Source organism: Acanthochromis polyacanthus, chromosome 2 (genome assembly GCF_021347895.1).
Source record: "Acanthochromis polyacanthus isolate Apoly-LR-REF ecotype Palm Island chromosome 2, KAUST_Apoly_ChrSc, whole genome shotgun sequence".
NCBI lineage: Eukaryota > Metazoa > Chordata > Actinopteri > Pomacentridae > Acanthochromis > Acanthochromis polyacanthus.
Window position 1 is genome coordinate 1,715,862 of NC_067114.1, and position 25,288 is coordinate 1,741,149.

At 38.6% G+C, this 25,288-nt stretch overlaps 1 protein-coding gene across 1 annotated transcript in view; it reads right to left on the minus strand.

Annotated features, from left to right (window-relative positions):
- The window catches only part of chrna7a (cholinergic receptor, nicotinic, alpha 7a (neuronal)), a 41,269-nt gene extending 16,258 nt beyond the window's left edge, over positions 1-25,011 (minus strand). Inside the window, exons 1-7 of the mRNA XM_022202148.2 lie at positions 24,871-25,011; positions 21,600-21,739; positions 21,000-21,044; positions 15,695-15,804; positions 9,528-9,607; positions 3,089-3,256; positions 2,813-3,007 (exon numbers count right to left, since the gene is read on the minus strand). Coding sequence (XP_022057840.1) covers positions 2,813-3,007; positions 3,089-3,256; positions 9,528-9,607; positions 15,695-15,804; positions 21,000-21,044; positions 21,600-21,739; positions 24,871-24,925 — 793 coding nt within the window. The 5' untranslated portion in view covers positions 24,926-25,011. The remainder of the gene's footprint in view (positions 1-2,812; positions 3,008-3,088; positions 3,257-9,527; positions 9,608-15,694; positions 15,805-20,999; positions 21,045-21,599; positions 21,740-24,870) is intronic.
- Between the last annotated feature and the right edge of the window lie 277 nt (positions 25,012-25,288).

Here is a 25,288-nt window from a genome sequence, read left to right on the forward strand (position 1 = left end):
TGTTTCATTTGATCATTATTTTTAGTATTACTGTGTATTTTAAGGCTGATCCAAGTCCTAAATCACATCATTAAAACAGTGCATGAGCTGTGTGTTCTCACACTGAAAGCTACTTCAAATATTTACTAAAGTACAACAGCAACATTAAATTATGATGCAATTAAAGTGAAAAATGACCACAGTCATAAAAGCGGTGTTTGCAGTTGCGTCGGGTTGCATTTCAGCGCGAGGCCTGAAAGCTGCTGCTTCTTCTGGCCACTCAACAATAATTAATGAGAGGCAATTAATATTTAAATTTCCAAAAGCGTTGGGGAATAATACAGTGAAACTCAGATCTGCAGCTTCTGATGTGTTCAGTATTTCAACGTTATTCCCTCAAAGGGAACGAGTGAAGCCTTGTACAGGCTGGAAACTGTGTGAAGCAGAATGCAGAGTTTTGCTTTTTACTTCTGATTCATGCTGGATGTTTCATGTCTTTTTGTTTGATTTTGTCGTTCTCTGGAGTTGTGTGCTTCTTCTTGTCTTTACTTCCTGCTTCTGTCCATTTCCGTCCCTTCTGATCGTTTTACCTGCGTCTTGTAAACCACCTGTGTAGAAATAGTCCTGCCTTTCCCTTCACTTCTTCCTGTTTTCTCCTCCTGCTGGATTACCCACCTGAGTGTTGTACTACAAAGCGAGATCAGTGGGTTAGCACTTAGCAGGTGCGTTGACCCTAAAGTCAGGGTTTTCAGTGTTATGAACCTGCTGGATCTCCATGGTAACCGATGCTGTGGAGCCCTTCTGCTCAGAGTTTCAGATTTAAATCGTCTGGAAGAAACGTCTCCATTTGAACAAATCTTCTCCTTTTGATTCTTCAGGAGTGATGCAGAATGTTATTTCTGTTACATCACTGAAACCACTGAATGAAGCCGTGCGGTTACAGTATCGCATGGTGTATGCATCGTGTTGCCATGGGAACCTGACATACATTCAGCTGGTGACGCAGAAATCACATAAATCTGTTTTTATGTTTGCTCCTGATTTGCTGATAGAACACTGATTATTCCACAGAGAATATTCAATCACTGACATGAATTTCACTTCCATTTGGCCATAAATTAAAGTGATCTGCATTAAGGGACAGCATCAGACCCAAAACGCACTTTAATCTAAAATAATGTTTGACTATATGAAGTTTAAAGTTGAACACCTTCAATGTGCAGCTGTAGCTTAGAAACAAGCGGCTGCATTGATCAGTAAAATAAATACATGAACACACTTTTTCTACCAGCGTTCATGTGCAGCAGCAGCACTTTTAACTTATTATTCATGTTGTTTTTCATTAAAACAACCGGCTGACTGAAGTAGGCGGGACACTATTGGTTCATTTAGTGCAGAAGAAGAGTGACATTTTAAGATTGAACAAACAACAAAAACAGACAAACAGGATGTGTGAATTAAATTTAAGAGCTACACCCCCTGTCAAAAGTTTTGAGACAGGTCCTAATTTATTTGAATGAGAAAGTGTCTCAAAACTTTTGAGAGGGGGTGTAACAGTGATGAAACTGGAAGAACTAACGTGTCCACTGAAGCTATGAAAACCCGAAATAATCCTGTGGGAAGCACTACAGAAGCCCATGGAGACCAAATAAGATGATCAGACCGGAAGTTCATGCCCTCTCTATGTCTGCACTCGAGTTTAAACCAACGTCACACTGAGCCAAATAATGCCAACCTAGCAGAAATAAAAAAGAGGAGGTGGTTTAACTTTTAATGGGACTACATTATACACATCCTGACTGGGTCTAAACATGACGGGTTGTTGCTTCCAGAATGGAAGAGGAGTGTTTAGAAGAAGTTTGTATGTGGGGGGGGGGTCTCGACTTTCATCAGACTTTCGTTCCTACGGTGTGACGGAAGTCGATTTCTGTCTCAAGTCAGAACTCCGGTGAAAATATAAACAAACAAAGCCGTTACGTGCATCACAATATCGATCAATTTACATATTTGTACAAGTACAGTAACGACTAACAGTCATTAGCTCACACTGAAACACAACACAGCAGGAAAATACAGAGGAAAATGTAAACTGTTAGTCTGACTGATGCCGTAATGAAGTTAGTGAATGCAGCAGAATCCAATGTGGCAGCAAATGTAAACAAAGTTGTCTGATAGCGCCGTGTAACGACGTATTCATCCGCACCGCTCACCAACTAGTTCCACTGAACCAGGTCCAACGTAACGACGAAACAACATAAGTCGATGACGTCTTAAAGCGAGGACCTCCTGAATAAAACGAGGTGACGCTTTGTGTCGTCAGGTAAAATCTCGAGATTTTGCTCATGTTTGTTCTTACAGAAAATCAGTAGAAAAACAATAAATGAAAGCTGATGATTGGCGGTGACAGTACTTTTACTCACCTTAAGGCTGGTTTTAAACACTGAAAGGGTTCCTGAATGTTTAATATTTGTGGGGATGGAAATAAACTTTTATTTAACTGAGAAAGCAAATTCACCAAAAGTTGTCTTTCTGAACAACGGAACCCAATCATGTCCAGTAGAAGCTTTAGTCCTATCTGCACAAAATGTTTTTCTTTTAGATGACTGCAGTGATGAAGATGTTTTTGCTTTCCATACTAGTACTTTAAGGATTTGTCGATAGAGAGACTCCACAGGTTTTCATGTAGTCAGACCTACTTGTGATCGGTTGTAATAAGGCTTTTTGTTCAAGTTTATTCTGTTTAAAGTTTCTTCTGTATGTTAACCTGACAGACTGGATCTTCTCGGCTATCTTGGACGGGATGTTTATGTGTGTGTGTTCTACGTCCTCTGACCTAGAGAGATCTTCTCCCCGGAGTCGGCGGGCAACAGGAAGACGAGCAGAGCCAGAGTGGAGATGAGGACGCAGGGGATGAGCAGGTTGAGGCCGTAGTAAAGAGTCCGTCTGCGCATGACCACGGTGAAGGTGACGTCCGGATACGGCTCCTCGCAGCATTCGTAGACGCGCTGGTTTTTCGTCCCTGGAACCTCTGAGACACACAAGAAAACACAATTAGCTCAGGTAGAATTAGCTAAAGAAAAAAACCAAACATCTGCATTATCCGTCTTACCAACGAGATCCCACTCTCCGTTGGGGATGTAGCCGGTGATGTCCGGCTCCAGCATCTTCAGGTCCAGAGCGTAGCCTCCGTACGTCCAGGAACCAAACTTCAGCTCACACTTCTGGACGTCGAAGGGGAACCAGCGCACATCGATGCTGCAGGTGCTCTTGAAGATCCCTGTTGAAAAGACAGATGAAAGAAAGACCTGTGGGAAGGCCGCGAAATGGATTTGAGGGACGAGAACGGATGGAGATGATATTTACAGCTCCGGCAGAAAGCTTACTCAGCTGCTCCGGCGTAAGGGAACCATAAGGAGGACTGAAAAATAAATGACAGTGAGGAGAGGTTTAACTCTGAGGAGATATGGAGCTGAAGAGCCATCCATCCCATGAAGAAAAAAATCCAATATGACAATGAGATGAAAGTGGAGGGTGATTCTTCAGGAGGAGGCACCGAACTAATTTCCATCCATATTTAAGAAAGACATTGGCAATAAACAAGGTCCGGCTCTCTCCCGGATGATAAACAGGAAGAGGAAAGTGACTGAGATGTGGAGCCGACAAACGGAACGACTCCGACTTACTGCGATGAAGACCAGCCTCAGGAAATCCTGATGATTGGTCTGGGTGATACCTGCACACGGTTTTACTCGTTTAACCCTCCTGTTATCCTCATTTAAGGGCACCAAAAATAATGTTCCCTTGTCTGAAAAAAATCCAAAAATTCAGCAAAAAAATTAACCAATTTAGAAAAACTTGCAAAAATATTAAGGAAGAAATTTCCAAAAAATTCCTTACAACTTTCCTTTAAAAGTTTTATTTAAAAATAAAAAAAATCACACAAATTTGGCAAGAAATAAAAAATGTGAAATTAAATATATATATATATATATATATATATATATATATATATATATAAGATAAAAAAATTGCTTCTTGTAAAAAAAAAATCCAAAAATTCAGCAAAAAAATCCCCAAATTTCTGAAAATTTTGCAAAACCTTAAGAAAATTTGAATTCCTTAAAAGTTTCCCTTAAGATTTATTTAAAATAAATCCCCAAATTTGATAAGAAAATTCTTGTAAATATTTTCAAAAAATTAATAAAAATCTTACAAAAAATATTTAAAGTGGTTACATATATATATATATATATATATATATATATCAGTAAATGTCCTAATATTTTCTTTAAGAACATTCAGAAAAAAATCAACCAAAATCACAGGAAATTCGCTGGATTTTGGTTGATTTTTTCCGAATGTTCTTAAAGAAACATCTTTTTAAACATTTCTTTTTTTCCACCAAAAAATGTAGAAAATGTGGAAGTTTTCACTGTGAAAATATGTTTTATTCTCCACATTTTCAAACTTTAAAACGGGTCAATTTTGACATGCAGGACGACACGAGTCGCGTTTGAGCTCGAGCGTCGAATCGCTGCTTCCCGATGAGGGGGATTCATGTGGAACAAAGATGAGAGGCTATTTGCTGGCGACAGAGACCATCGATGGAGGAGAGACCCGGTGATGGAGCTATTTACGCGGGTATCGATTAAGATGCTGAGGCCAAGCGAGCCGGCGTTTTTGCAAGCTCGGGAAAAGAAAAGGGGCTTGAAGAGGAGGCTGCCAAGGAGAGCAAACCAGCAGCGGTGACGGGAAGCGTTTCCATGCATGTGCTTTCACAGACCGTCGTATATCTCATCCTGACAGAAGTGGGTCAGTGGGAGCTTGATTATTAAACTATCTGCCGCTAACAGGGTGTGACAGTGATTGATCCACAGGTTTAGAGGATTGGACATGAAGCTACAGTCACTAGAAAGGAAATCTCTTCAAAGACATTACAGCAACAGTTTGGGGGGCAACAGAATTATTGGCTTTGTTCCCATGAGTACCATTAATGCTACTCTTAAAAATGAAACCACACCCAACAACAGGAAGACACAGCTGGTCTGGATCTGTCTGGAGGTGGCAAAGGTCAACGCTGAAGACAAATGAAGCAAACCAAAACCATCATGCTGCTACATGTGGCGGGCGGATTATTAGTTTTACCCAGAGAGACATTGAGCTTCATTTCAGATTTTATGCCAAACTGAAGTCAGACCTGCAGGATGTAGGTTCATATCTGGACATGAAGACCAAGACAAAACCCAAACATGCTAGGAAACAGCTGTGGAGTAAAGAAAACACAAAGCCCTCATGATTCTGGGAATGGAAATCTCAAGTAACTTCTCACCATTTTTTTGCTCCGACAACATTTTTACTCACCATGAGCTCATTTTTCACTGAAATATAAAGTCCTGCGGCCTATATGGAATCAAAAATGTCAAATATTATAAGGCTGTTAGCGTCAAAAAAGAAAAAAAAATACGGTAAAGTTGAGTCTCTTGGATGATTTATTTTACAAAAACTGAAAAATCCTGGAATCACTACGTACAACATTATTCCAGTTGTCTACAGGTGGTACCCCTGGGGGCTTCTAATGCAATAAATTGGATTTTTGACTCGTTCCATTTACATTTTTACATCCTCTGTGTTTTCCATACCTCTCTGCACATAGAGTCTCAGAAGGCGTTTCACTGTGCTGAATGTATCTTTATTTATTTTGCATGATTGGCATGAACAAGGTTTGCCTGAGTCGAGTGGAGCACAGAATTTCAGATTTCTCCTCACATGATCTGCCACAATAAGTTATTTTTGGCAAATTTATGAGATTAGATGTGCAGAATATAGTGATTTAAAGTTTGTTTTTTTGGCTTTTTTCCTGATCAAACATCATAAATGTCACATTTAAGGATGTAGAGAGTTGAAAATTAAAATTTGGGACATTTTTTTTGCGATTTTGCAGTTTTTGGCTCCAATAAATACCTTTATTTTGACTCACTGCTTTGGGGCTCAGCTCTGACTCATAAAAAATCATCAGCAGATCTGATTGTCGCATTACATCCATCAGAAAATCCACAATATATAGTTTAGCATGTTTTATAATGGTAGGAGGCTGCAGAGTAGCATAATAAAGCATTTCTTTACATACAACCTTTCAAAAGTGGTGTTACAAAGTGATTTACACAAAGACATGATGAAAAGATGAAACCTTGAGAAGTTGAACCATTTCAGTGGAAATGAATTCACTTTATGGTGCATTTTCAACAGAGATGAATCAAAGGACTGACTGTGGTTTGATGTTATTTGCATTTCATTAAGCCACAATCACATCGTGACACCTCTTCAGTTACTGTCTGCTGGGATCCACAGCGGATCAGTGATCATCCTGAACAACAAGCAGCAGTCGAGAGTTCGTATTTGCTCTTTACTCTGCAGCACCTACCTTCAGGCTTCCTGCTCTGCATTATTAGAAAACTACACCAGAGAATAGAGGCGAGGGTCTGTTCAGTAATACTCCTGTGGGCAGAGATGAACGTTAATGTCAGTGAGCTGTCGGCCCCCCCGAGGACCAGAGCTCTCCAAAGCTTTAACTGCAGAATGTCTTGATAATTAAAGATGTGACTCAAAATACAAAAAAAACCCGGCAGACACAGCATCTGTTCACCGGCGAGGCAACAGGTGCTGCTGTTTGTATCTTGGAGCATTTTTTTGTCTGCAAAGGAACACAACATTTAGTCACCTGGAACTGAACCAGAGAGGATTTTACTTTAAAAGACAAAAACAACAACAAAAGGAAGACAAAATATTACAAAAATGAGACACGAAAAGACAAAAATGGAAAGCAAAATGACAAAAACGGAAAAAGTCAGACCAAAAAAAACCAAAAAGACAAAATACTACAACACAAAACGACACAAGCCAGAAATAAAATGACAAAAAAACGAGACAAAAAGTTACAAAGCGCCAAACAAATAGACAAATGAGACCAAAAAATTAATGACAAAAGCATGAAACTAAATGACAAAACAATACAGAAAGCAATGAATAAAGCAAAACACATGAAAAAAAGAGGAAAAGCTCAAGTGAGACAAAAAAGAAACACTAAACAACAAAAACGAGAAACAAAATGACAAAAACATGAGATAAATTATAAAAGTCTGACAAAAAAAGAACAAAAAAAAGACAAAATATTACAAAAATGAGAAACAAAATGACAAAAGAACAAAGAATGTAGCATTTTACTTTATGATCAAAACATGTCATGGTCTAGAAATGATTTTAAATTTGTAGTTTTACTAATTTATAATCTGCAGTTAATGTCTTCTCTGTAATTTTTCCACTTTGAGGGCCGGATTGGACCCTCTGGAGGACCACTTTTGGACCACGGGCCTCATGTTGGACAGCCCTGATTTAAACAGTAAAGATGAATTTTAATCTGCATGTTTCGGATCGTTTCTAACGGCTTACAGATTTAGTTTGACAGCAAATACTCAAACATAAGTTTGGAGTTGCACTACGAGACTTGGAATCTAATTAAGGATTATTTCCACTCAGTAGACATTGATCTGTTTCATTTATGGTTCAGTGAAAGTTCTGTTGCTGCTTTCTGTCTTCCAAAAAGTCTTTCATCAGTTTCTGTTTGTACATACAGCAGATAATAGATGTAACAAGGTTGTGTTCAGTGGGATTTACACCTGAATTGTATTTGCACCGCTGCCCACAGGAGACTTCTTCGATATTAGCCCAAAGTTCTTGGTAATGTGTTTTATTTTAGTAGAAGCAGCTGAAACAGGTGCATCTCAGCTCGAGGACGGTAAATTTCCAGAGAAGAAAAAGCCAGCTGCTTCTTATTGTGCAAACAGTCTAACGTCTCAGCGCTACAGCGTCTTTATGCCAGGCTGTGAACTGAGCAGCGTTCTCCCTTTCTCTCTGCACAAACATTTTTTATTGGAGCGTTGTGAAAGGCTCACGGTCCAGCGTTTGTCTTCAGAAAGAAGTCTGCGAACGTCGGCCAGCTCCGAGCTGAAAAAGTACCGACGTTTACAGCAGATCTGGAACGAGGTACAGCAATTAACGGCCTGGCATCAGGAGTGGATTCATCACGGAGAGAAGCAGTAGCTGTGCAGATATTCATTCAGAGCGTGCGCAAATGATATCTGCTTCTAAAGGACAGACGGGTTGGAGGGGTTTAGTTCATGTGTCAGCCAGTGACTCAGTTTTGGAGCTGATATATTTAAAAAATGTCAAATTTAGTCCACAAACTCCAGTTCAAAACTTTGTTCAAGTGCCTTTGTTCTTTCATATTTTGCATTTATTTAATGAAACAAGGAAAAAGAAACGAGGAAGGAAATAAAGAAGGAAGGAAGGAAAGAAGGAAATAATAAAGGAAGGAAGGAAGGAAGGAAGGAAGGAAGGCAGGCAAGAAGGAAATAAGGAAATAATGAAGGAAGGAAGGAAATAATGAAGGAAGGTATGTCAGAAGGAAGCAAGGTAGGGATGCAAGAAGGAAGAAAGGAAGGAAACAGGGAAGGAATTAAGGTAGGGAGGCAAGAAGGACGAAAAAGGAAACAAGGAAGGAAATGAAGGAAGGAAGGGAGGAAAAGGAAACAAGAAAGGAAATAAAGAAGGAAGGAAGTACCTGTCACCATGTGCAGTACTTGTGACATTTAATCAAACAGTGCAGTGGGTGGTGCATTGTTCTACACAGAGAGGTGGTACAACGTTTTTTAAATCATCTATTTTACTGAAAAGCAGTTAAAAAATGACAATTAGGAAAAAATGTAGAATATTGGATCTGATAATTGAAGAGGTCAATAATTGGTCGAGCCCTAATTGCTGCTAAATGCAAAAAAGGTTCAAAATGAAGCGATTTGATCGTCTGCAGGAGAACACTTCGTCCATGAACGCAGGAAAAGAACTCGTCCTGTAAACGAATGCATTGTTTTATTGTTCTACTGTAGTTTTATTTGTACTTTTTTATTCTGCTGCCACCATCTGATTTTTCTTGCACCGAAATTTAGTTTTTCTGCCAAATTATCTCACAAAATCAAACAAAAATGCAATCACTTTGGTTTAAGATTTTCAATTAAGAGAACTAATTCAATGGAGTACTTGAGGCTATTTCTGCAAGCACCTGCAATAAATGACTTGATTATTAATTTAAAAACACACAAAGCTCCATTTTTACCTTGTTAACGTGGTATTTTTCTATGCCATGAGCAAAACAGCATTTTAACCTTGAAACTGCTTCTAAGCCTGTTTAAGGCATGAGGGGCTTACTTTTAAAGAAAAGAAAAACTAAATCTGCAGCTTTAATAACCACTGTAGGGATTAATCGATGACCATCTTTAGACCATCATCACTCCAGAAGAGATGATTATTTTCACATTTTTACCTCCTACACATGCGGGTCTTATTGTACCGTTTGCTGAAAAACAGCACGGGTTTCATTTGATTTCCAAAACTTGCAGCACCTGCAGCCTCTTATTGTGAAATATTATGAGTGAAAAACAGCCGGAGGAAGAAGCAGTGGCATGAATAAACATCTGGTTTGGTGTGACGAGTCTCACCTGGAGGTAAGTAGGAGCAGTTTCCCGAGGAGTTGATCACAATGTTGGTGTGGAACGTAGCATCAAACCGTTCATCTGCGCTGTAGACGGAATAGAAATGAGTCAGAAAGCACAGCCTCAGTGGAAAGCACCTTAAAGAGACCTAGTGTTTTACTGCCTCCTTCTTTTCGTGCGTTTTAGTTTTGTATACTTCACAAAGTTTAAAATTTAATCGACTAATTCTCCTGCTCCTGAAACACCTCATCTGAAGTCCAAGCTTTTCTCCTGTTACTGATCGATGTCACCATGGAACAGCTCAAAAACGTTCATCATGTCTTCTTGTTGATATTTTAGTTTCTGATTCTTTTGTTCAGACATTTGGTGAATAGATAGATGTTATTGTAACACATCCACACTAACATGACACGACCTTAAACAAAAAAACGAGCCGCTTTGGCAGAGTTCCTCTCTCGTAGAGTCTTTTCTGCTCCAGGCCAGTTCATGCTCTGGGGTTACCAACATTACTTTGCTTGGTTTGACCAACCAGCTGGGCGACCTTAATCCCGAAAGACCCAAATATATATATAAAACAATTAGCAAAAATAAATAAAAAACAACAATAAATAACCCAAATATAGGAAAAAGAGCAAAATTAAATAAATAAAACACAAAAACAAATAACCCAAATATAGGAAAAAAGAGCAAAATTAAATAAATAAAACACAAAAACAAATAACCCAAATATAGGAAAAAAGAGCAAAATTAAATAAATAAAAAGGAACAAAAAAACACAAAAACAAAAATAAATAACCCAAATATATAAAAAATTGCAAAATATAAAATACAACTAAAAACATTAATAATAAAAATAATAATGTAATAATGATAATATATAAACTCAAATATAGAAGAAAATGAGCAAAAAATAAATAAAATAAACAAAAAATTATATATTTATTTCTGGTTATTTTATTTATTATAAAATAAACAAAACATTATATATATATATATATATATATATATATATATATATATATATATATAATGTTTTGTTTATGTTATTTATTTTTGCAAATTTATATATAAACATCAACCCAAATGTAGAAAAAATAGCAAAATAATTAAAAACAAAAAATACAAAAATAATGTAGAAACAAATATATAAAAATATATATAAAAATGAGCAAAATAAATAAATTATATATATATATATATATATATATATACATATACATAATCGAAAATATTTTTAAAAATAACTGATGTATTTCTGCCTTAGTGGGTTTTTTACAAAGTTAAAGAGACAGGAGCTAAAATGCAGCATTTTTGTCTGTGAGAAGAAATGCTGAACAAAATTGTGTTTTTTGAACATTAAAGCATGTAAACATATTCTACTACACCCCCAAAGTCAAATTATAAACCTGTGAATATGTATAATATAAGCTCTTTAATAAATTCAGACGCTGGACGACCTTTGTACGAACTGCAGGAGAACCAGAGTGGTGGGAAAATCCTGATATTCCTCTGCGTTATTACTGCTGCAGGTGCACAGTGCACGAGGAGTCCCATCGGATGCAACAATCCCCAGAGACGGTTATTCAGTGGTTACACCCATCCTCCCTGCTCTCCACAACCCACCGCCTGGAAATGAACTCCCAGGAGGACGAAGCAGAGTTGAGTTGAAGTTGAAAGAAAAAAAAAAAAAGAACTTGCAGAGATTCAAAGAGTCTCAATTCAAGGATAAACTCAGGAGGACAATGACAAATGAAATACAGTCCTCTTCCTCATTAGTGGATGGGGAGCGGAGTGCCTTTAATGTGGTTTGTTCAGATCTTTTAAGGATTGATTAATGCTGATCTCTATAGTATTTTCCATCAGGGACATATAATAAAATGCTCTCTCTCCTATCTTTTTGCTTTAACTTTATTCATTTGTCTGAATGATTTATTGCTCCAAACCGCTGTTCCGGGCTGGACTGCATACATTTAAAGCACACAGCAGCACCAGCCTTGAATGTTTCTGTCTGAAAACCAGCTTTAGCTAACAGGAAGTCTGTGCAGACACTCAGTCATCCAGGAACAGGTGATCCTGGGTGCTTCAGCGGGACCTTTTTTGGTTCTTGAGGAGCCAAAAAGTACAACTGAAGCACTTAGAGAAGGACCAGTAACATCTGTGTTATCTAGATGAGCCATTTAAGTGTAACCTTGCTTAATTTATGGGATCTTCTGTGATCAGCCATTCACTGGTGCTCACATTGAACAAAGAAATTAATTCACTTTATGACATTCCAAGTTTGCACCAAACATTAATGCTCAGTTTTGAAAACTTTTTGTTCCACATGGAATGAGGTTGAACTCTTTAAGCCCTGGGCTATTTTTTGTTGTTTCCAGCTGAAGAAACATCTCCCGATTTAGTCAGTAACAGCTGCAAAGTGTGAAGCCAAAAAATGAACAACCTTGAGCTTGGTGGATCAGAAACACTCGGGAGAATCTGCAAACACAACAAGTCTTCTTAACCTCACCTTAAGGCCAGAGTTAGACTCAAACTCCAGCAAAAATCGACATTTTTACTTCTGCCTGAACAAAACTAAGTTAGAGAGGAAATAAGTAAGAAAAATAAGTTCAGTTTCATCAGCATTCATCCTCAGTTTTCATTTCCACATTACAACTTCCAGATCACAGAGTGTCTACAAAGGAACACAACATCTCGTCACCTGGACCTGAACCATGGAGGATTTTAGTTTATGACCAAACTGATAAAAGTCAGACAAAAAAAAAAGACAATAAACAACAAAAGGGGCAGTGGTTCAGTCTCCGAACTACTGATCAGAAGGTCAGAGGTTCAAACTCCAACGCGGCCACTGTCGGGCCCTTGAGCGAGGCCCTGAGCCCTTCCTGCTCCAGGGATGCTGCGCGCTGACTCCGATTGGGGGATGCATAAAGCAACATCTCACAGTGCTGGAATGTGTCCGTGACAAATTATTATTATTATTGTTACAAAAATGAGACAAACAACACGAAACAAAACAGAGATAAAAAATTTGACAAAAAAATTTGACAAAAAAAGTTGAAAACAACGAGCCTAGCTGCACTAGACAACCCACGGCAACGAATTTAATTCTCTGCCAGGGTGGGTCTAGTTACCCTCCATAAGGCTCGAGGTTGGATGCTCCTAAAACTGGCCGGACCAATCACCATGAAGTGTAGAGTCAGAAGGCGGGCGTAACTAAGTGACGACAGAGGCGTGACGATTCTGACAGAAACAACCGGAAACAACTAGCCTAGCCGCGCTAGACAACCCACGGCAACTAATTTAATTCTCTGCCAGGGTCGACAACAAAAACGACAACAGTCATTGAGCTCCATTAGCACCGACTCTGAATAATCTTTCTGTTAACATGTCTGTAATATACTTGAGCTTCACCCATTGACTGTATAAATAAGGCTTCACCGAACTACCGCATCCTCTGATTTCCGGCGCTCTAGCAGCCTATTCGTTGCACTGATTGGTTGTATACCTACCCAGTTGCTGCAGAGTGATTTGATAGACAACCTTTTAGCCCGCCTCCCTCCCTGTCAAGAGTTCCTAGACCCTTGTGTCTTCAGACCTGGGTCTAGCGCGGCTAGGCTAGAAAACAACAAAAATAAGAAAAAAAATGACAAAAGCGAGAAACAAACGACAAAAAAGTAGACGAACAACACAAAACAATGAATAAAGCAAAACACAGAATGAAAAGATACACAAGACAAAAACACAAGCGAGACAATAAGGAAACAAAATGACAAAAACAGACAATATTACAATAATGAGACACAAAACAACAATGAACAATCTGGTATTTTACTTCATGATCCAAACAACTTGTCATGGTCTCGAAATTATTTTAAATTTATAGTTTTACTCATTTACAATCTGCAGTTAATGTCTTCTCTGGATTTTTTCCACTTTGAGGGCCGCTTTTGGCCCATGGACCACATGTTGGACACCCCTGGATTAAATGAAATATCTCCATCCAGATGACTAAATGTCACTATATGCTGCACTGTTCAGGTTGTCATGGAGAAAGGAAGCATCAGACCTCATGTAGGATCCATTCAGAATCTCTCGCTGGGAGAAACTAACCAGCAGAAAATGAAAGAGACGAGCCTCACAGAGCAGAGTTCCACCCTGCATCACTGCTGCCACCAGACTCAACCTGCTATAAAAACACATCCAGCAGATTTATTAGTTCTGCTGTGAATCAATTATTTGCAGCACTCATTGTGTGTAATCTCAAATTTAGCAGAGAAGTTCTTGAATAATGTCACTGTTTGTCTTTTAAAGTAAAATCGCAGATTGCTCATTAGGTTTTTTTGTCATTCTGTGTCCCATTTTTGTAATATTTTGCCTTCTTTTTGTTGTTTTTTGTCTGACTTTTGTCCTCGGTCTTATGTTTTTGTCGCTTTGTTTCTGGTTTTTGTGTTTCCTTTTTGTCTCGTTTGTATATTTTGTCTTATTTTTGTCAGTTTGTGTTTTGATTTACTGGTCAGTTTGTGTATCATTTGAATCGTTTTGTGGGTTTTTTGTCTCACTTGTGTTGTTGTGTGCTTTTTTGTCATTTTATTTCTCACTTTTGTCATTTTTTTGTCTTGTTTGTTCATTTATGTAATTTTTTTTGTCATTTGTCCATTTTTTGTTTCTTTGTAACTTTTTGTCTAATTTGTCTCTTTTTTGTTTCGTGTCATTCGTCTCATTTGTTGTCATTTTGTGTCTTATGAGCTGCTTTCACTTTTTATCCGGATATTTGACAGAAAACTGCAGAAAAATCTCCATGAACGACTCGTTTCATCACACTGAAGTCCACCTGCTCTTGATCTGATGCAAAATCAACACAGCTGAACATTTCACTTCAGAAAGTTTCATTCCTCAAAAACGTCTCTCAGGAGACAGAAGAAGAAGAACTGGAGATCAAAAAGCTACAAGTCAGAGAGCAGGAGATCAAAACGGGCCAAATGTAGCCGAGTCAAAACTTTGGGAGTCGAGGACCAGAAGAGGACGAGAAGTCAGAGGACCAAAACAGGTTTACAGCAAAGCAGCCGTGCAAAATGGTCGGAAAGTTTCATTATTCACATTTTATAAAGTATTTAAAATCCAAATTTATTCTCAGATCAGTTAATGTTGAAGCCAAACAGGTTTTAGTCAGAGAATCAGAATCTCTTTATTGTCGATGTATGAGAGCAACAAAACTGGAAGTGGAGTCCTTAACCCTCCTGTTTGTCTTCATTTATTGTTACAAAAAATATTGTTACTTTGTCTAAAAAAAAAAACCCAAAAACTCAGCAAAAAAAAAAAATTTCCTCAAATTTCTGAAAATGCGAAACCTTCAGGAAGAAAATTCCAATAATTCTTTAAAAGTTTTCTTTAAAATATTTGTTTCAAAAAATCCCCCAAATTTGGCAAGAAAATTCTTTTAAATATTTAAAAAAAATTAAATTCACTGGATTTTGGTTGATTTTTATGTGAATGTTCACAAGAAACATTTTTTTTGACATTTCTTTTCCCACCAAAAAATGTTCAAAAATGTGGACATCAGAAAGTTCACTGTGAAAATAATTTTTTTTCCACATTTTTAAACTTTAAAATGGGTCAATCTGACTTGCAGGACGACATCAGGGTTAAAGTGCAAAAAAATAAATAAAAATAATTTTTAAAAAAAACCCTACATAACATGTAAGACCATCAAAATAAAAAAAATTCATAAAATCATCCAATAAAATTCACTGAACACTAGAATTATTTAATGTGTCATGAGTTTAGAGCACAGAAACTGTTTGAGTCGATCTGTTTTATCTTTTCTTTACATTTAAATTTCATTCAAATCAAAGATGCAAAAATTAAATTTCCAAAACATCGTAGTGAAATCTACAACTTCTCTAACATATCCTCTACTTAGCATGGAATAATAATGGTTTGTTTTCTCATTTTTAAACAGAGTCAGAACAAACTGTTCCTTCTTTATGATTCAACAAAATCCAGTCTTTGATATTTAACGTTTCACATCAGAGACATTTTAGCAACTCTGTTTCTAACTCTGATCACAAAAACTAAATAAAAATACCTCCACTCTGCAGGATCCCCCCCATTATTTTGTGCATTCACACCGAGTCTGACGTCCAATTACAGAGCAGCACCCTGCAGATGTGTCCTACCTGTTGTACAGCAGAATGTCGGGCTTCCAGATGAGGTGGTCGGGAAATCTGACGTTGGCCACTCCTGGATAGTCGGCTGGATCCCAGCGGAGGTAGTGGTCGTACCAGTACTGTGGGATTAAAACACATCAGGAGCTCTTCCTACTTCACATACATGTCTTTTATTTAGCCTTCAAAGCTGTGTGGGTGTCTCGTCTGAAAGCTGAAGCTCAGATTTAACAGTATTTCAGTCACAATAATCAGTAAACTAACTGTACGTGACAAAGGCTGTGAGGAACAAGAACCAGTTTAATCTGCTTCTTCTCAGACGAATGTTTGGGGGAAATAAGACTTCTGATTCCAAATGAAGTCACAGAGCATTTTTGAAGATTCCCCGTGGTGAAAATCAAGCTTTTACCTCGTCAACATGTCCACATGGTGGTTTTTATGACTCCAAGACATATAATGAGAGAAACAAGCAGTCAGAGCCGTGGTGACCTGCAGCAGACCGATGACAACATCAGGAACTAATCCTGTCAGCGTGCAGGTTGGACTTTCTGCAGCATCGGTCTTCTAGAGAATTGTTTCAAACATGTCTGACTGAAGCCCACCACCTCCCACCCTCCACCCATAGACAAATTAAACAGCAAAATATTCAACAGCAAAACTCCGTGATGAATTCTCCTGTTGTTGCTTATTTTAATTTAAATTAATTTGATTTTACATATTTGACAGGCTGGGGAGATGTCATGATATCTGGGTCTGGATTGTGTATTTTCCTTGCTTTGTAACCCCTTGCTGCTCATTCTGGGTTGAAAGAGATTTAAAAAGTAGCAAATGAGACCGCTGACTCATTACAGGGGGGTCCAACATGAGGCCCGTGGTCCAAAAGTGGTCCTCCAGAGGGTCCAATCCGGCCCTCAAAGTGGAAAAATTACAGAGAAGACATTAACTGCAGATTGTAAATTAGTAAAACTATAAATTTAAAATCATTTCTAGACCATGACAAGCTGTTTTGATCAGAAAGTAAAATACTAGATTGTTCATTGTTCTTTTGTCTCATTTTTGCAATTTTGTCTGTTTTTGTTGATTTTTTGTCGTTCGTCTCACGTTGGTCATTTTGTGTTTCCTTTGTTTTGTTTTTGTTTTTTGTCCATTTTTTTTTTACTTAATTCACAAACAGAAAACAGAGAAATTTACATAGAAGGGATCATAAAATATCACAGCAATCTATTCTTTATTGTTGGGACATTTCAGTCCAAGATATTTCAAAAGACACGCCTTTAAATTGAAAAGTGTTTCACTATAAGTTGAAGACAACATCAGCTCATCAGTTTGGGTGAAAAGCTGAAGAAATTTCAGAACATATTAGTATTTGCATGTCCTCATTTTGCTTTAACGGCAGCATGCACTGAAGAACTGGACTCTACGTTTGTGTAAAACCTGATATTTCATCCAGGACTACAGGCTGACCTTTTCATCCACAGAGCCATGCTGCTAGCTTAGCGAGATCACCGGGCTACCTGTCGTAACGAGCTCAGAGGTGTGGCTGATGACTTCCACATGGCTGAGCTCAGAGGTGAAAAGTCAAGATGGAAACAAAATGGAAAACGAGAAAAAACACGACGAAATATACCAATGACTCCAGAATCAGTGAACCGTTTTATCAAAACAAACTGCAACTGATTGATTTTCCGTTTGTGCTGAGAACTGTTATAATTAAAAGCAAAACTCCATCAGTTCAGTAAATAAAAACACTTGGAGAAAGCGGATTATTTCCCCATATGGGACCTCTCTGAAACAGAAATGTCCACAGCAATGCAGTGATTCAGCTGATTGTTGTCTGAGACGTAATAATGCCAGCAGATGTAAATGAACTTCACCTAATGCCACGTTTCTGCACATCAATAAGCACTCTGCCTGTAAAATGAGTGAAGAAATCTAAATATCGCCTTGATTTTTTTTAGGGATCTAATAATTCGCTTTTAATTAATTCAGACCATCAGGTTCAAATAACTGCTGCCTCAAGCACAGAGAAAACTAAAGGTCAGGGACTAATAAAGGAGGAAAACACACCTGATAACTTCAGAATAAAGTGCATTTCCACTGTCAGGGAATCGTCACCAGCTAGGAGCTCTTTAACAGAAATCTTAATCACTAACTCCAATATTTCCAACTGAAACCCTCCTCAGTAGCTTAGCAAACAAAGTCTAAAACCAGAACTGAAGCTGCTCATTATTCCTGTCATTCTGTGCCACTGGTCTTTGCTTTTATAATTTGTTCTTTCCAACACTAACCTGAGGCGGTCAGACTCTCTGCTCTAAAGGACTGAGGGTTTAACTTTACAGGATCATCTACAAATGCTCAATAATTACATTGTAGCTGTTGAACGGTGGAACGTTGCTCTCATGTAAAATTTAAAAATGGTTTGAAATAAAAAATACAGACAAAAAACAAAACCACAGGTGGTACTCGGTGCAAGAAAAAATCTGAACTGATGATTGGAAGGATGGATGAACGGACGGACGGACGGACGTTTGGATGGACAAACGGATGCATGGATGGACGGACGGACGGATTGTTGGATGGATGCATGGATGCTGGGATGCATGGATGGATGCATTAAAGCATGGACGAACAGATAGACGGATGCATGGACGGATAGATGGACGGATCGATGCATGCATGGATGGATAGACGGATGGTTGGATGGATGGATGGATGGATGCATGGATGGATAGACGGATGGTTGGATTGATGGATGGATGGATGCATGGATGGACGGATGGAAGGACAGTTGCATGGTTTATTCATCCCAAGGGAAATCAGACTCCATTTTGTCATCCCTAAATGTCTCCTCCAACATCTTCTGCACTCACTGCCTTCCTTCTTCCTCCATGCTTCACTGTCAGGACTTTACCTTCACTGTGGTTCTTCCTAACCAGGTTTACACCTAACATACTCTGCCCCATCTGAGCTAAACTAGTTAATCTTGGTCTCATCTGACTAAAGAATGTGCTTCCTACATTCATCAGGTTTGTTTTCATGTTCTACAGCAAAGTTTGTGTCTTTTGTGATGAAGAACAAGCAAGTTTTTTTTTTGTCTGACACTGGACTTCCTGTTTCCTTTTCTGTCTTTGTGAAGTTTCACCGTTAGATTTTTCACCTCCTCTGACATTTCTTTTCCATGCGGATCTGAATATTCGGATCTCAAAATAAATATTCGGATACCACCGTCACTAATGAACATTCGGGTCCAGCCTTAGATTCCACACAAGTCGACTGAGCCAAACAAATGCTACATCCCTGCTAACAGACCATAAATACTGTGGATGCTGTCGTCGCTGTCTGGTGTTTGAGAGCTGAAGTCGATCCTGCTGGGTGTGGAGTGAGGGAGATGATTCCACAGGATGATTTAAAACAGACCCAGCAGCCTCGGTCCAGCCTGCTGACGATGCAGCAGCAGCAAACCAGTGTCACATAATGGACAAGGTGCAATAAAGCATCTGTGTTCATACACTTCACCTCCGCGCATGGAGGAGGAAAGGATGTATTGCTGGTGTGGGAAATGAAAAGGAGAAGAGCGGGAACCACTAGATCTCAGCCCAGATGCACTCTGTTAGTAATTAGTTACATCTGTCATGATGCCCAAATTTAATACCAAGTTAAACGCCAAAGTCAAGCTCACAGTTCAACACTTATGGGAAAATGCTTCTTCACTTCCAAGAGTTAGATGAAAGGCTTTATACAACATTAGTACAGGAAATATGAAGCTACAGCAGCAGCCAGTTTGCTGAGCTTTGGCTGAAGGGCGGAAACAGCAGGAACAACTCTGCTGGAACGCCTGTTTCACTCTAAATGGAACCATAACTTGCAAAATGAACATCATTCTGGGTTAAAAGAGATTTAAAAAGTAGCAAATGAGACCGCTGACTCATTACAGGGGGGGTCCAACATGAGGCCCGTGGTCCAAAAGTGGTCCTCCAGAGGGTCCAATCCGACCCTCAAAGTGGAAAAATTACAGAGAAGACATTAACTGCAGATTGTAAATTAGTAAAACTATAAATTTAAAATCATTTCTAGACCATGACAAGTTGTTTGGATCAGAAAGTAAAATACTAGATTGTTCTTTTGTCATTTGCATCTCATTTTTGTAATATTTTGTCTGTTTTGTGTCTGACTTTGGTCGTTTTGCGTTGTCTTTTTGTTTTTTGTTGTTCGGTTTCTCACTTTTGTCATTTTTTTGTCTCATTTTTGTCATTTGTCCATTGTGATGTCACATTGTAACTTTTGTCTAGTTTTTCTCTTTTTGTTTGTTTTGTTTTTTGTCGTGTCATTTTGTGTCTCATTTTTGTAATCTTTTCTCTTGTTTTTGTGGGGTTTTTTGTCTGATTTTTATCCTTTGTCACCTATTTGTCGTTCTGTGTTAACTTCTTTTCTCGCTTGTGTTTTGTGTATCATTTTTGTTGTTTTGCGTTTCTCGCTTTGTAAATTTTTGTCTCGTTTTTGTCATTTGTCCGTTTATTTGTCGCTTTGTAACTTTTTGTCTCTTGTTTCGTGTCATTTTTTTCTCATTTTTTGTCATTTTGTTGCTTGTTTTTGTCATTTTATGTCTATTTTGGAAAAATATTTTGTCCTGTCTTCTGTTTTTTTGTCTGACTTTTGTCATATTGATCATACAGTAAAATCCTCTGTAGTTCAGGTCCAGGTGACTAAATGTTGTGTTCCTTTGTAGACACTCTGATCTGGAAGTTGTAATGTGGAAATGATAAACTGAGGATGAATGCTGATGAAACTGAATTTATTTTTCTTAACAAATTTCAGGTTGTTCATAATGTTTTGTTAAAAGATAATTCCTGAAATGTGAACATTTTCAGAATGAACTTTTTTGCACTAAAACAAAGGAACCACTAGGAGTTGTGGTTATTTATAGGTTACTATGCTGTGGTTTTACTGGTCCTGAATGTGGAACCTGAACTAAGATGAGTTTGACACCTCTGCATTAGATAAATGTTTGCTAAGGAAAGTTGTTTCCTCAGTTTTCTGTACAATCTCACTTATTTTGCAACCAGAGGAGTCGCCCCCTGCTGTTTCTTTGAGGCAATGCATTCCTTACAGGCCACATCCATCTTTTATCTACAGCTGTGGTTGCAGACAGTCTCAGTGCAGAATCAGGTAGACTCAGTATCATGAACAGGACAAGGATACAAATAGAAAATGGATTGATTTATTATTCAAATACAGTCTGTGTCTAAGTGCAGCTCTATAGTTCTGCTGCATAGCCTTACTGTTGTTTAGATACATTATAAGAAGGGAAAAGTCTTACCAGCTGGAGCCAGATGTTGGTTGTTAAAACCTGGTTCTTTTCATCCTGTTGGAAAAACACAGTATTTATTTTGCAGTGTGAGCTGTATTTACTTTTCTCTCAGTTGAACTTTCATAAAGGAGAGATAATGCAGCATCGTTCATTTAAAAGTCGGCAGCAGCTTCACCTCTCAAGGCTGCGGAGACGGAAGAATAACCGGCTGTTAAATAGAAATACTTCCAACTATTCCTTTCAAACTTTTATTTTGCTGACTGGCTCTAGGAGGCTGCAGAAAGAAGCAGCTTGTTGCAGGATCCTTCATCATTTGTACTGAGGATTTCTGCAGCTATTACATTTTGACTTCAGGACATTTGAACCCAGACGTGAATGATCCAGAATATATTCATGAGCATAAAAGGCAATTGGAACACTTGATCAAATGAAGTGTTCTCGTTGAGCTGTGCCGGTATTGACTTCACCCATATTGGAAAAAGGCAATATTCTTCCACATGAGAACCGATTTTAGCCGTCAGTAACAACGTCTGCAGTAATTTGTGATAACTGGTTGCTTAAACCTTGCGTGACTTATGATTGCACAGTGAGGAGCAATAGTTTACACACCACATCCATGATCTGCCGCAGGCTGAGGCCGAAGTCAACAGTGAGAGTCTGGGAGTCGTTGGCGACGGGTCTCTCCAGCGGGTTGTAGTTTTTCATCAGGTCTTTGTAAAGCCTGCGCTGGTTTGGACCTTGATGAGAAACTGCAGGAAGACAAAGGAACATTTGCACAATAAATATTCTTAATCATGTGGAATCATTTTCAGTATCAAACTTAAACAGCTACTCTGAAATGCAAACAGTTTTTATTTACTGAATGCAATGACTGTCTGAGGCGGCACTGTAGTTCTTTTACAACCAATTTCTTTTGCAGTAAATGAAAAGAAAATCTGTTTATTTTAAACAACAGACAAAGAGCTGACTGAAAGCATGAGCGGTGATAACCATGATGAACAGACACTGACAATAGTGACACTAAAACTTCATGAACAGAAGAATTATCTGCCCACAAAACATTATGAACAATCTGAAATTTATTAAGAAAAATAAGTTCAGTTTCATCAGCATTCATCCTCAGTTTATCATTTCCACATTACAACTTCCAGATCACAGAGTGTCTACAAAGGAACACAACATTTAGTCATCGGGAATTTTACTTTATGATCAATGACAAAAAAAAAAGAGAAAAAACAACAAAAACAAGACCAAATATTGCAAAAACGAGACACAAGATGACAAAAAACAAATGACAAAAATGAGAAACAAAATGACAAAGTAGACCGACACAAACGATACACAAAACAAAAAGCAAAACACAAAATGACAAAAATCAGAAAAAACAAAATGGAAACAAAACGGCGCAAATGAGAAATACATAAATGACACAAGCAAGACAAAAATGACAAAACATCAAAAATGATGCTCAAAACAACATAAAGCAAAACACGAAATAATGACAAAATTAAGAAAAAACCAGAAGCGAGACAAAAAACTAACACAACAACAAAAGCGAGAAACAAAACGACAAAAAACATGAGACAAACAACAAAAGTCAAACAAAAAAAAAGACAAAAAACATGACACAAAACGAGAAAAGACCAATGAACAATATAATAATTTACTTTATGATCTAAACAACTTGTCATGGTCTAGAAATGATTTTAAATTTATAGTTTTACTAATTTACAATCTGCAGTTAATGTCTTCTCTGGAATTTTTACACTTTGAGGGCCGGATTGGACCCTCTGGAGGACCACTTTTGGACCACGGGTCTCATGTTGGACACCCCTGTGATAAATGATTGTGTAAATGATCACTTTGTTTGGCACTGGAAGTGAAGATTCCTCAAGTTCAAGGAGATTAGAGCGACTAATTAAATTTAAGTTGAACTCTGCACTCCTCTCCTATCCCTCATATCATCAGCTGAAGGCTCATTATCACACATCTTTCCATTTTGTGCCTAATTTCCTGTGCTGCTCATCTTCCACCAACTACCCCTCCCTGCAGTGGCAGTTTCAGACGAGAACTGCCCTTCCATCTGCCTCAAGTCTGGACCATGTGTGTCTACACTAAACTCTCCTCCTTTAAAATGCATCTCATTTCATGTGTGAAGGTTCATCAGAGTAAAAACATCAAACCATATCTGGGGCAGACGAGGCAGTCCTCCAAACACAATATCTGGACTAGAATCATCTCAAATCAGATCTTCCCCTAATTTTAACACACTCTCGCTTCCCCTCTTGAGTTATGGAGCGTTTTTGGCAGCATCTCCTCACTCCACTAATGGCCTCAGCCCAATTATCCGAAGCCACCTATGAGAAGTACATTATCCTGATGATTTGGCAGAGTGTGTGTTGTCTGTAGGCATCTCCACTGTTCTCTGCTGCGTCCAGTTTCTGCATAAAAAGGACTGAAAGATTAGCTGAAAGCTCGTCTTTCCAAATCCCCCGTGGAGCTTCCCCCTCCTGCTCCCACCACGGTCACATTTCGCTGTGAGGACCAGCGAAATGACATTATTTCATTGTCCTGAGATGTTTCTGGAATACACGCCAGACCATTCCTGGACTTCAGGCCACACTGGGACGTTTTCTGACATGACGCCAACATGCTGCTGGAAAACAGCTCGGCGCCTTACAGGAGAGCAGAGAATCAAACCTGTTAATCAAATCTAACTGCCTTTGTGTTGTCAAGAGATGGACAAAGGCTTGAACAAACACAGACATGTGCTCGGACATGTGCTCACACCAACAAGTCTTCTCTCCATCTGCCTCTTTGTACTTGGCTCTCGGGGAAACCTCCATTAACTAGCGGCCGTAAAGCGCTGAGTGAAAAGCCTCAGTCAGTGATTACCGCTGAATGAACCGCCTCAATCAAAATGTTCAAAATGCAGAGCTGATGAGAGTAAAAGTGATGAGACGCAGCACGTCCTGAAGGTCTCCTGGAATCATTTCCACTCAAACATCAGCCTTCCTTCTTCTTCTGTTTGCTTTTCTGTTAAACATGGGCATGGGCTGACCTGTGTTGGGTCCTTCTGGACTCAGACAGGATGTTCAGCTCATGTTCCAAAGCAGTGAGAAAGGCACAAGAGGAATAGTGGTACTCTTGTTTTCACATAAAAACTTTCTGTTCAGGCATGCATACAGACAAAGAAGCTCTTTGACTTTCTCTGTCATTCAGTCACATTTAAACAGTTGTATGCAGATGTGTGTCTGCAAGAAACCCCACACAGGCTCAGTGGAAGAAGAAAACACTCTATGCACATGGCACACAACAAAACATGACACCTGTGTTTGGATCATTAGAACCTGAAATGTGGATCTTGTGTAGAATAGTTATGATGCCTCAAAGCTACAGAACACATACAAGCAAATTTAAAACTAATTTCTGCGCTAAAAATCACCAAAAAAAAAGCACCAAATCAGGATGTTCTTATGGCTGCAATCTTGTATCAATTATAAGTGCAAGTGTTCTCATTTACTTTTAAACACATTTTAACTCTTGCAAAAGTTGGTTTCTTGACTATATTCGGAGTTTTACGCATTTTGTGAAGACAATTGACGTGTGTGAACAAGGACGAGTCCAGCAGCAGTGCAACAAAAAAGGCAAACAGGGACACTCAAACAGCTCCGTCCAGTATTATATGTGCTATTAATTGGCATTTACGTTCACTGGTTGATTAGAATCGCATTACAGATTGATCATCTTGTGCGCTTGGTACAACAGGTCCGTCGGTGGAATCAGCAGTGATTTTCACACGAGGAGCCTGGCTAATGGAACAACAATAATAAATGACAATATGAATAAAAAGAGGGAGTTAGCTGTCAAGACTTCCTACCTTGCACTGTGCAGGCGGCGGCTGCGACAAAAAGCAGAAAATTCAGCAGGTCCATGTTGGAGACCTGAGCAGGAGTGAAGGGAAGCGGAGAGATCCCTCAGATTAGGGCTGAACCTGATCCTGAGGGAGGGTGGAGGTCCGTGGCTTTAAGAACTCCTCCTCCTGATGAACGGATGCAGTTTGGCAGGACATCGATGAGATGAGGAGCAGCAAAACTCTGTGCACTTTGTCTCAGCAGGAACCATTATTCTGCTTTAGAACAGTCTGACAGAGGGATGATCACAAAAAAGAATCAGCATCAATTTCATCTCATCTCCTCTTTTGCTTTCTCTTTGGAACAAGGACGGCATTCTACACATCTGCTTGTTCATTGCTTCACTTTCTTTACTTTTATATGATTTTTTTTTAAATCAACTCG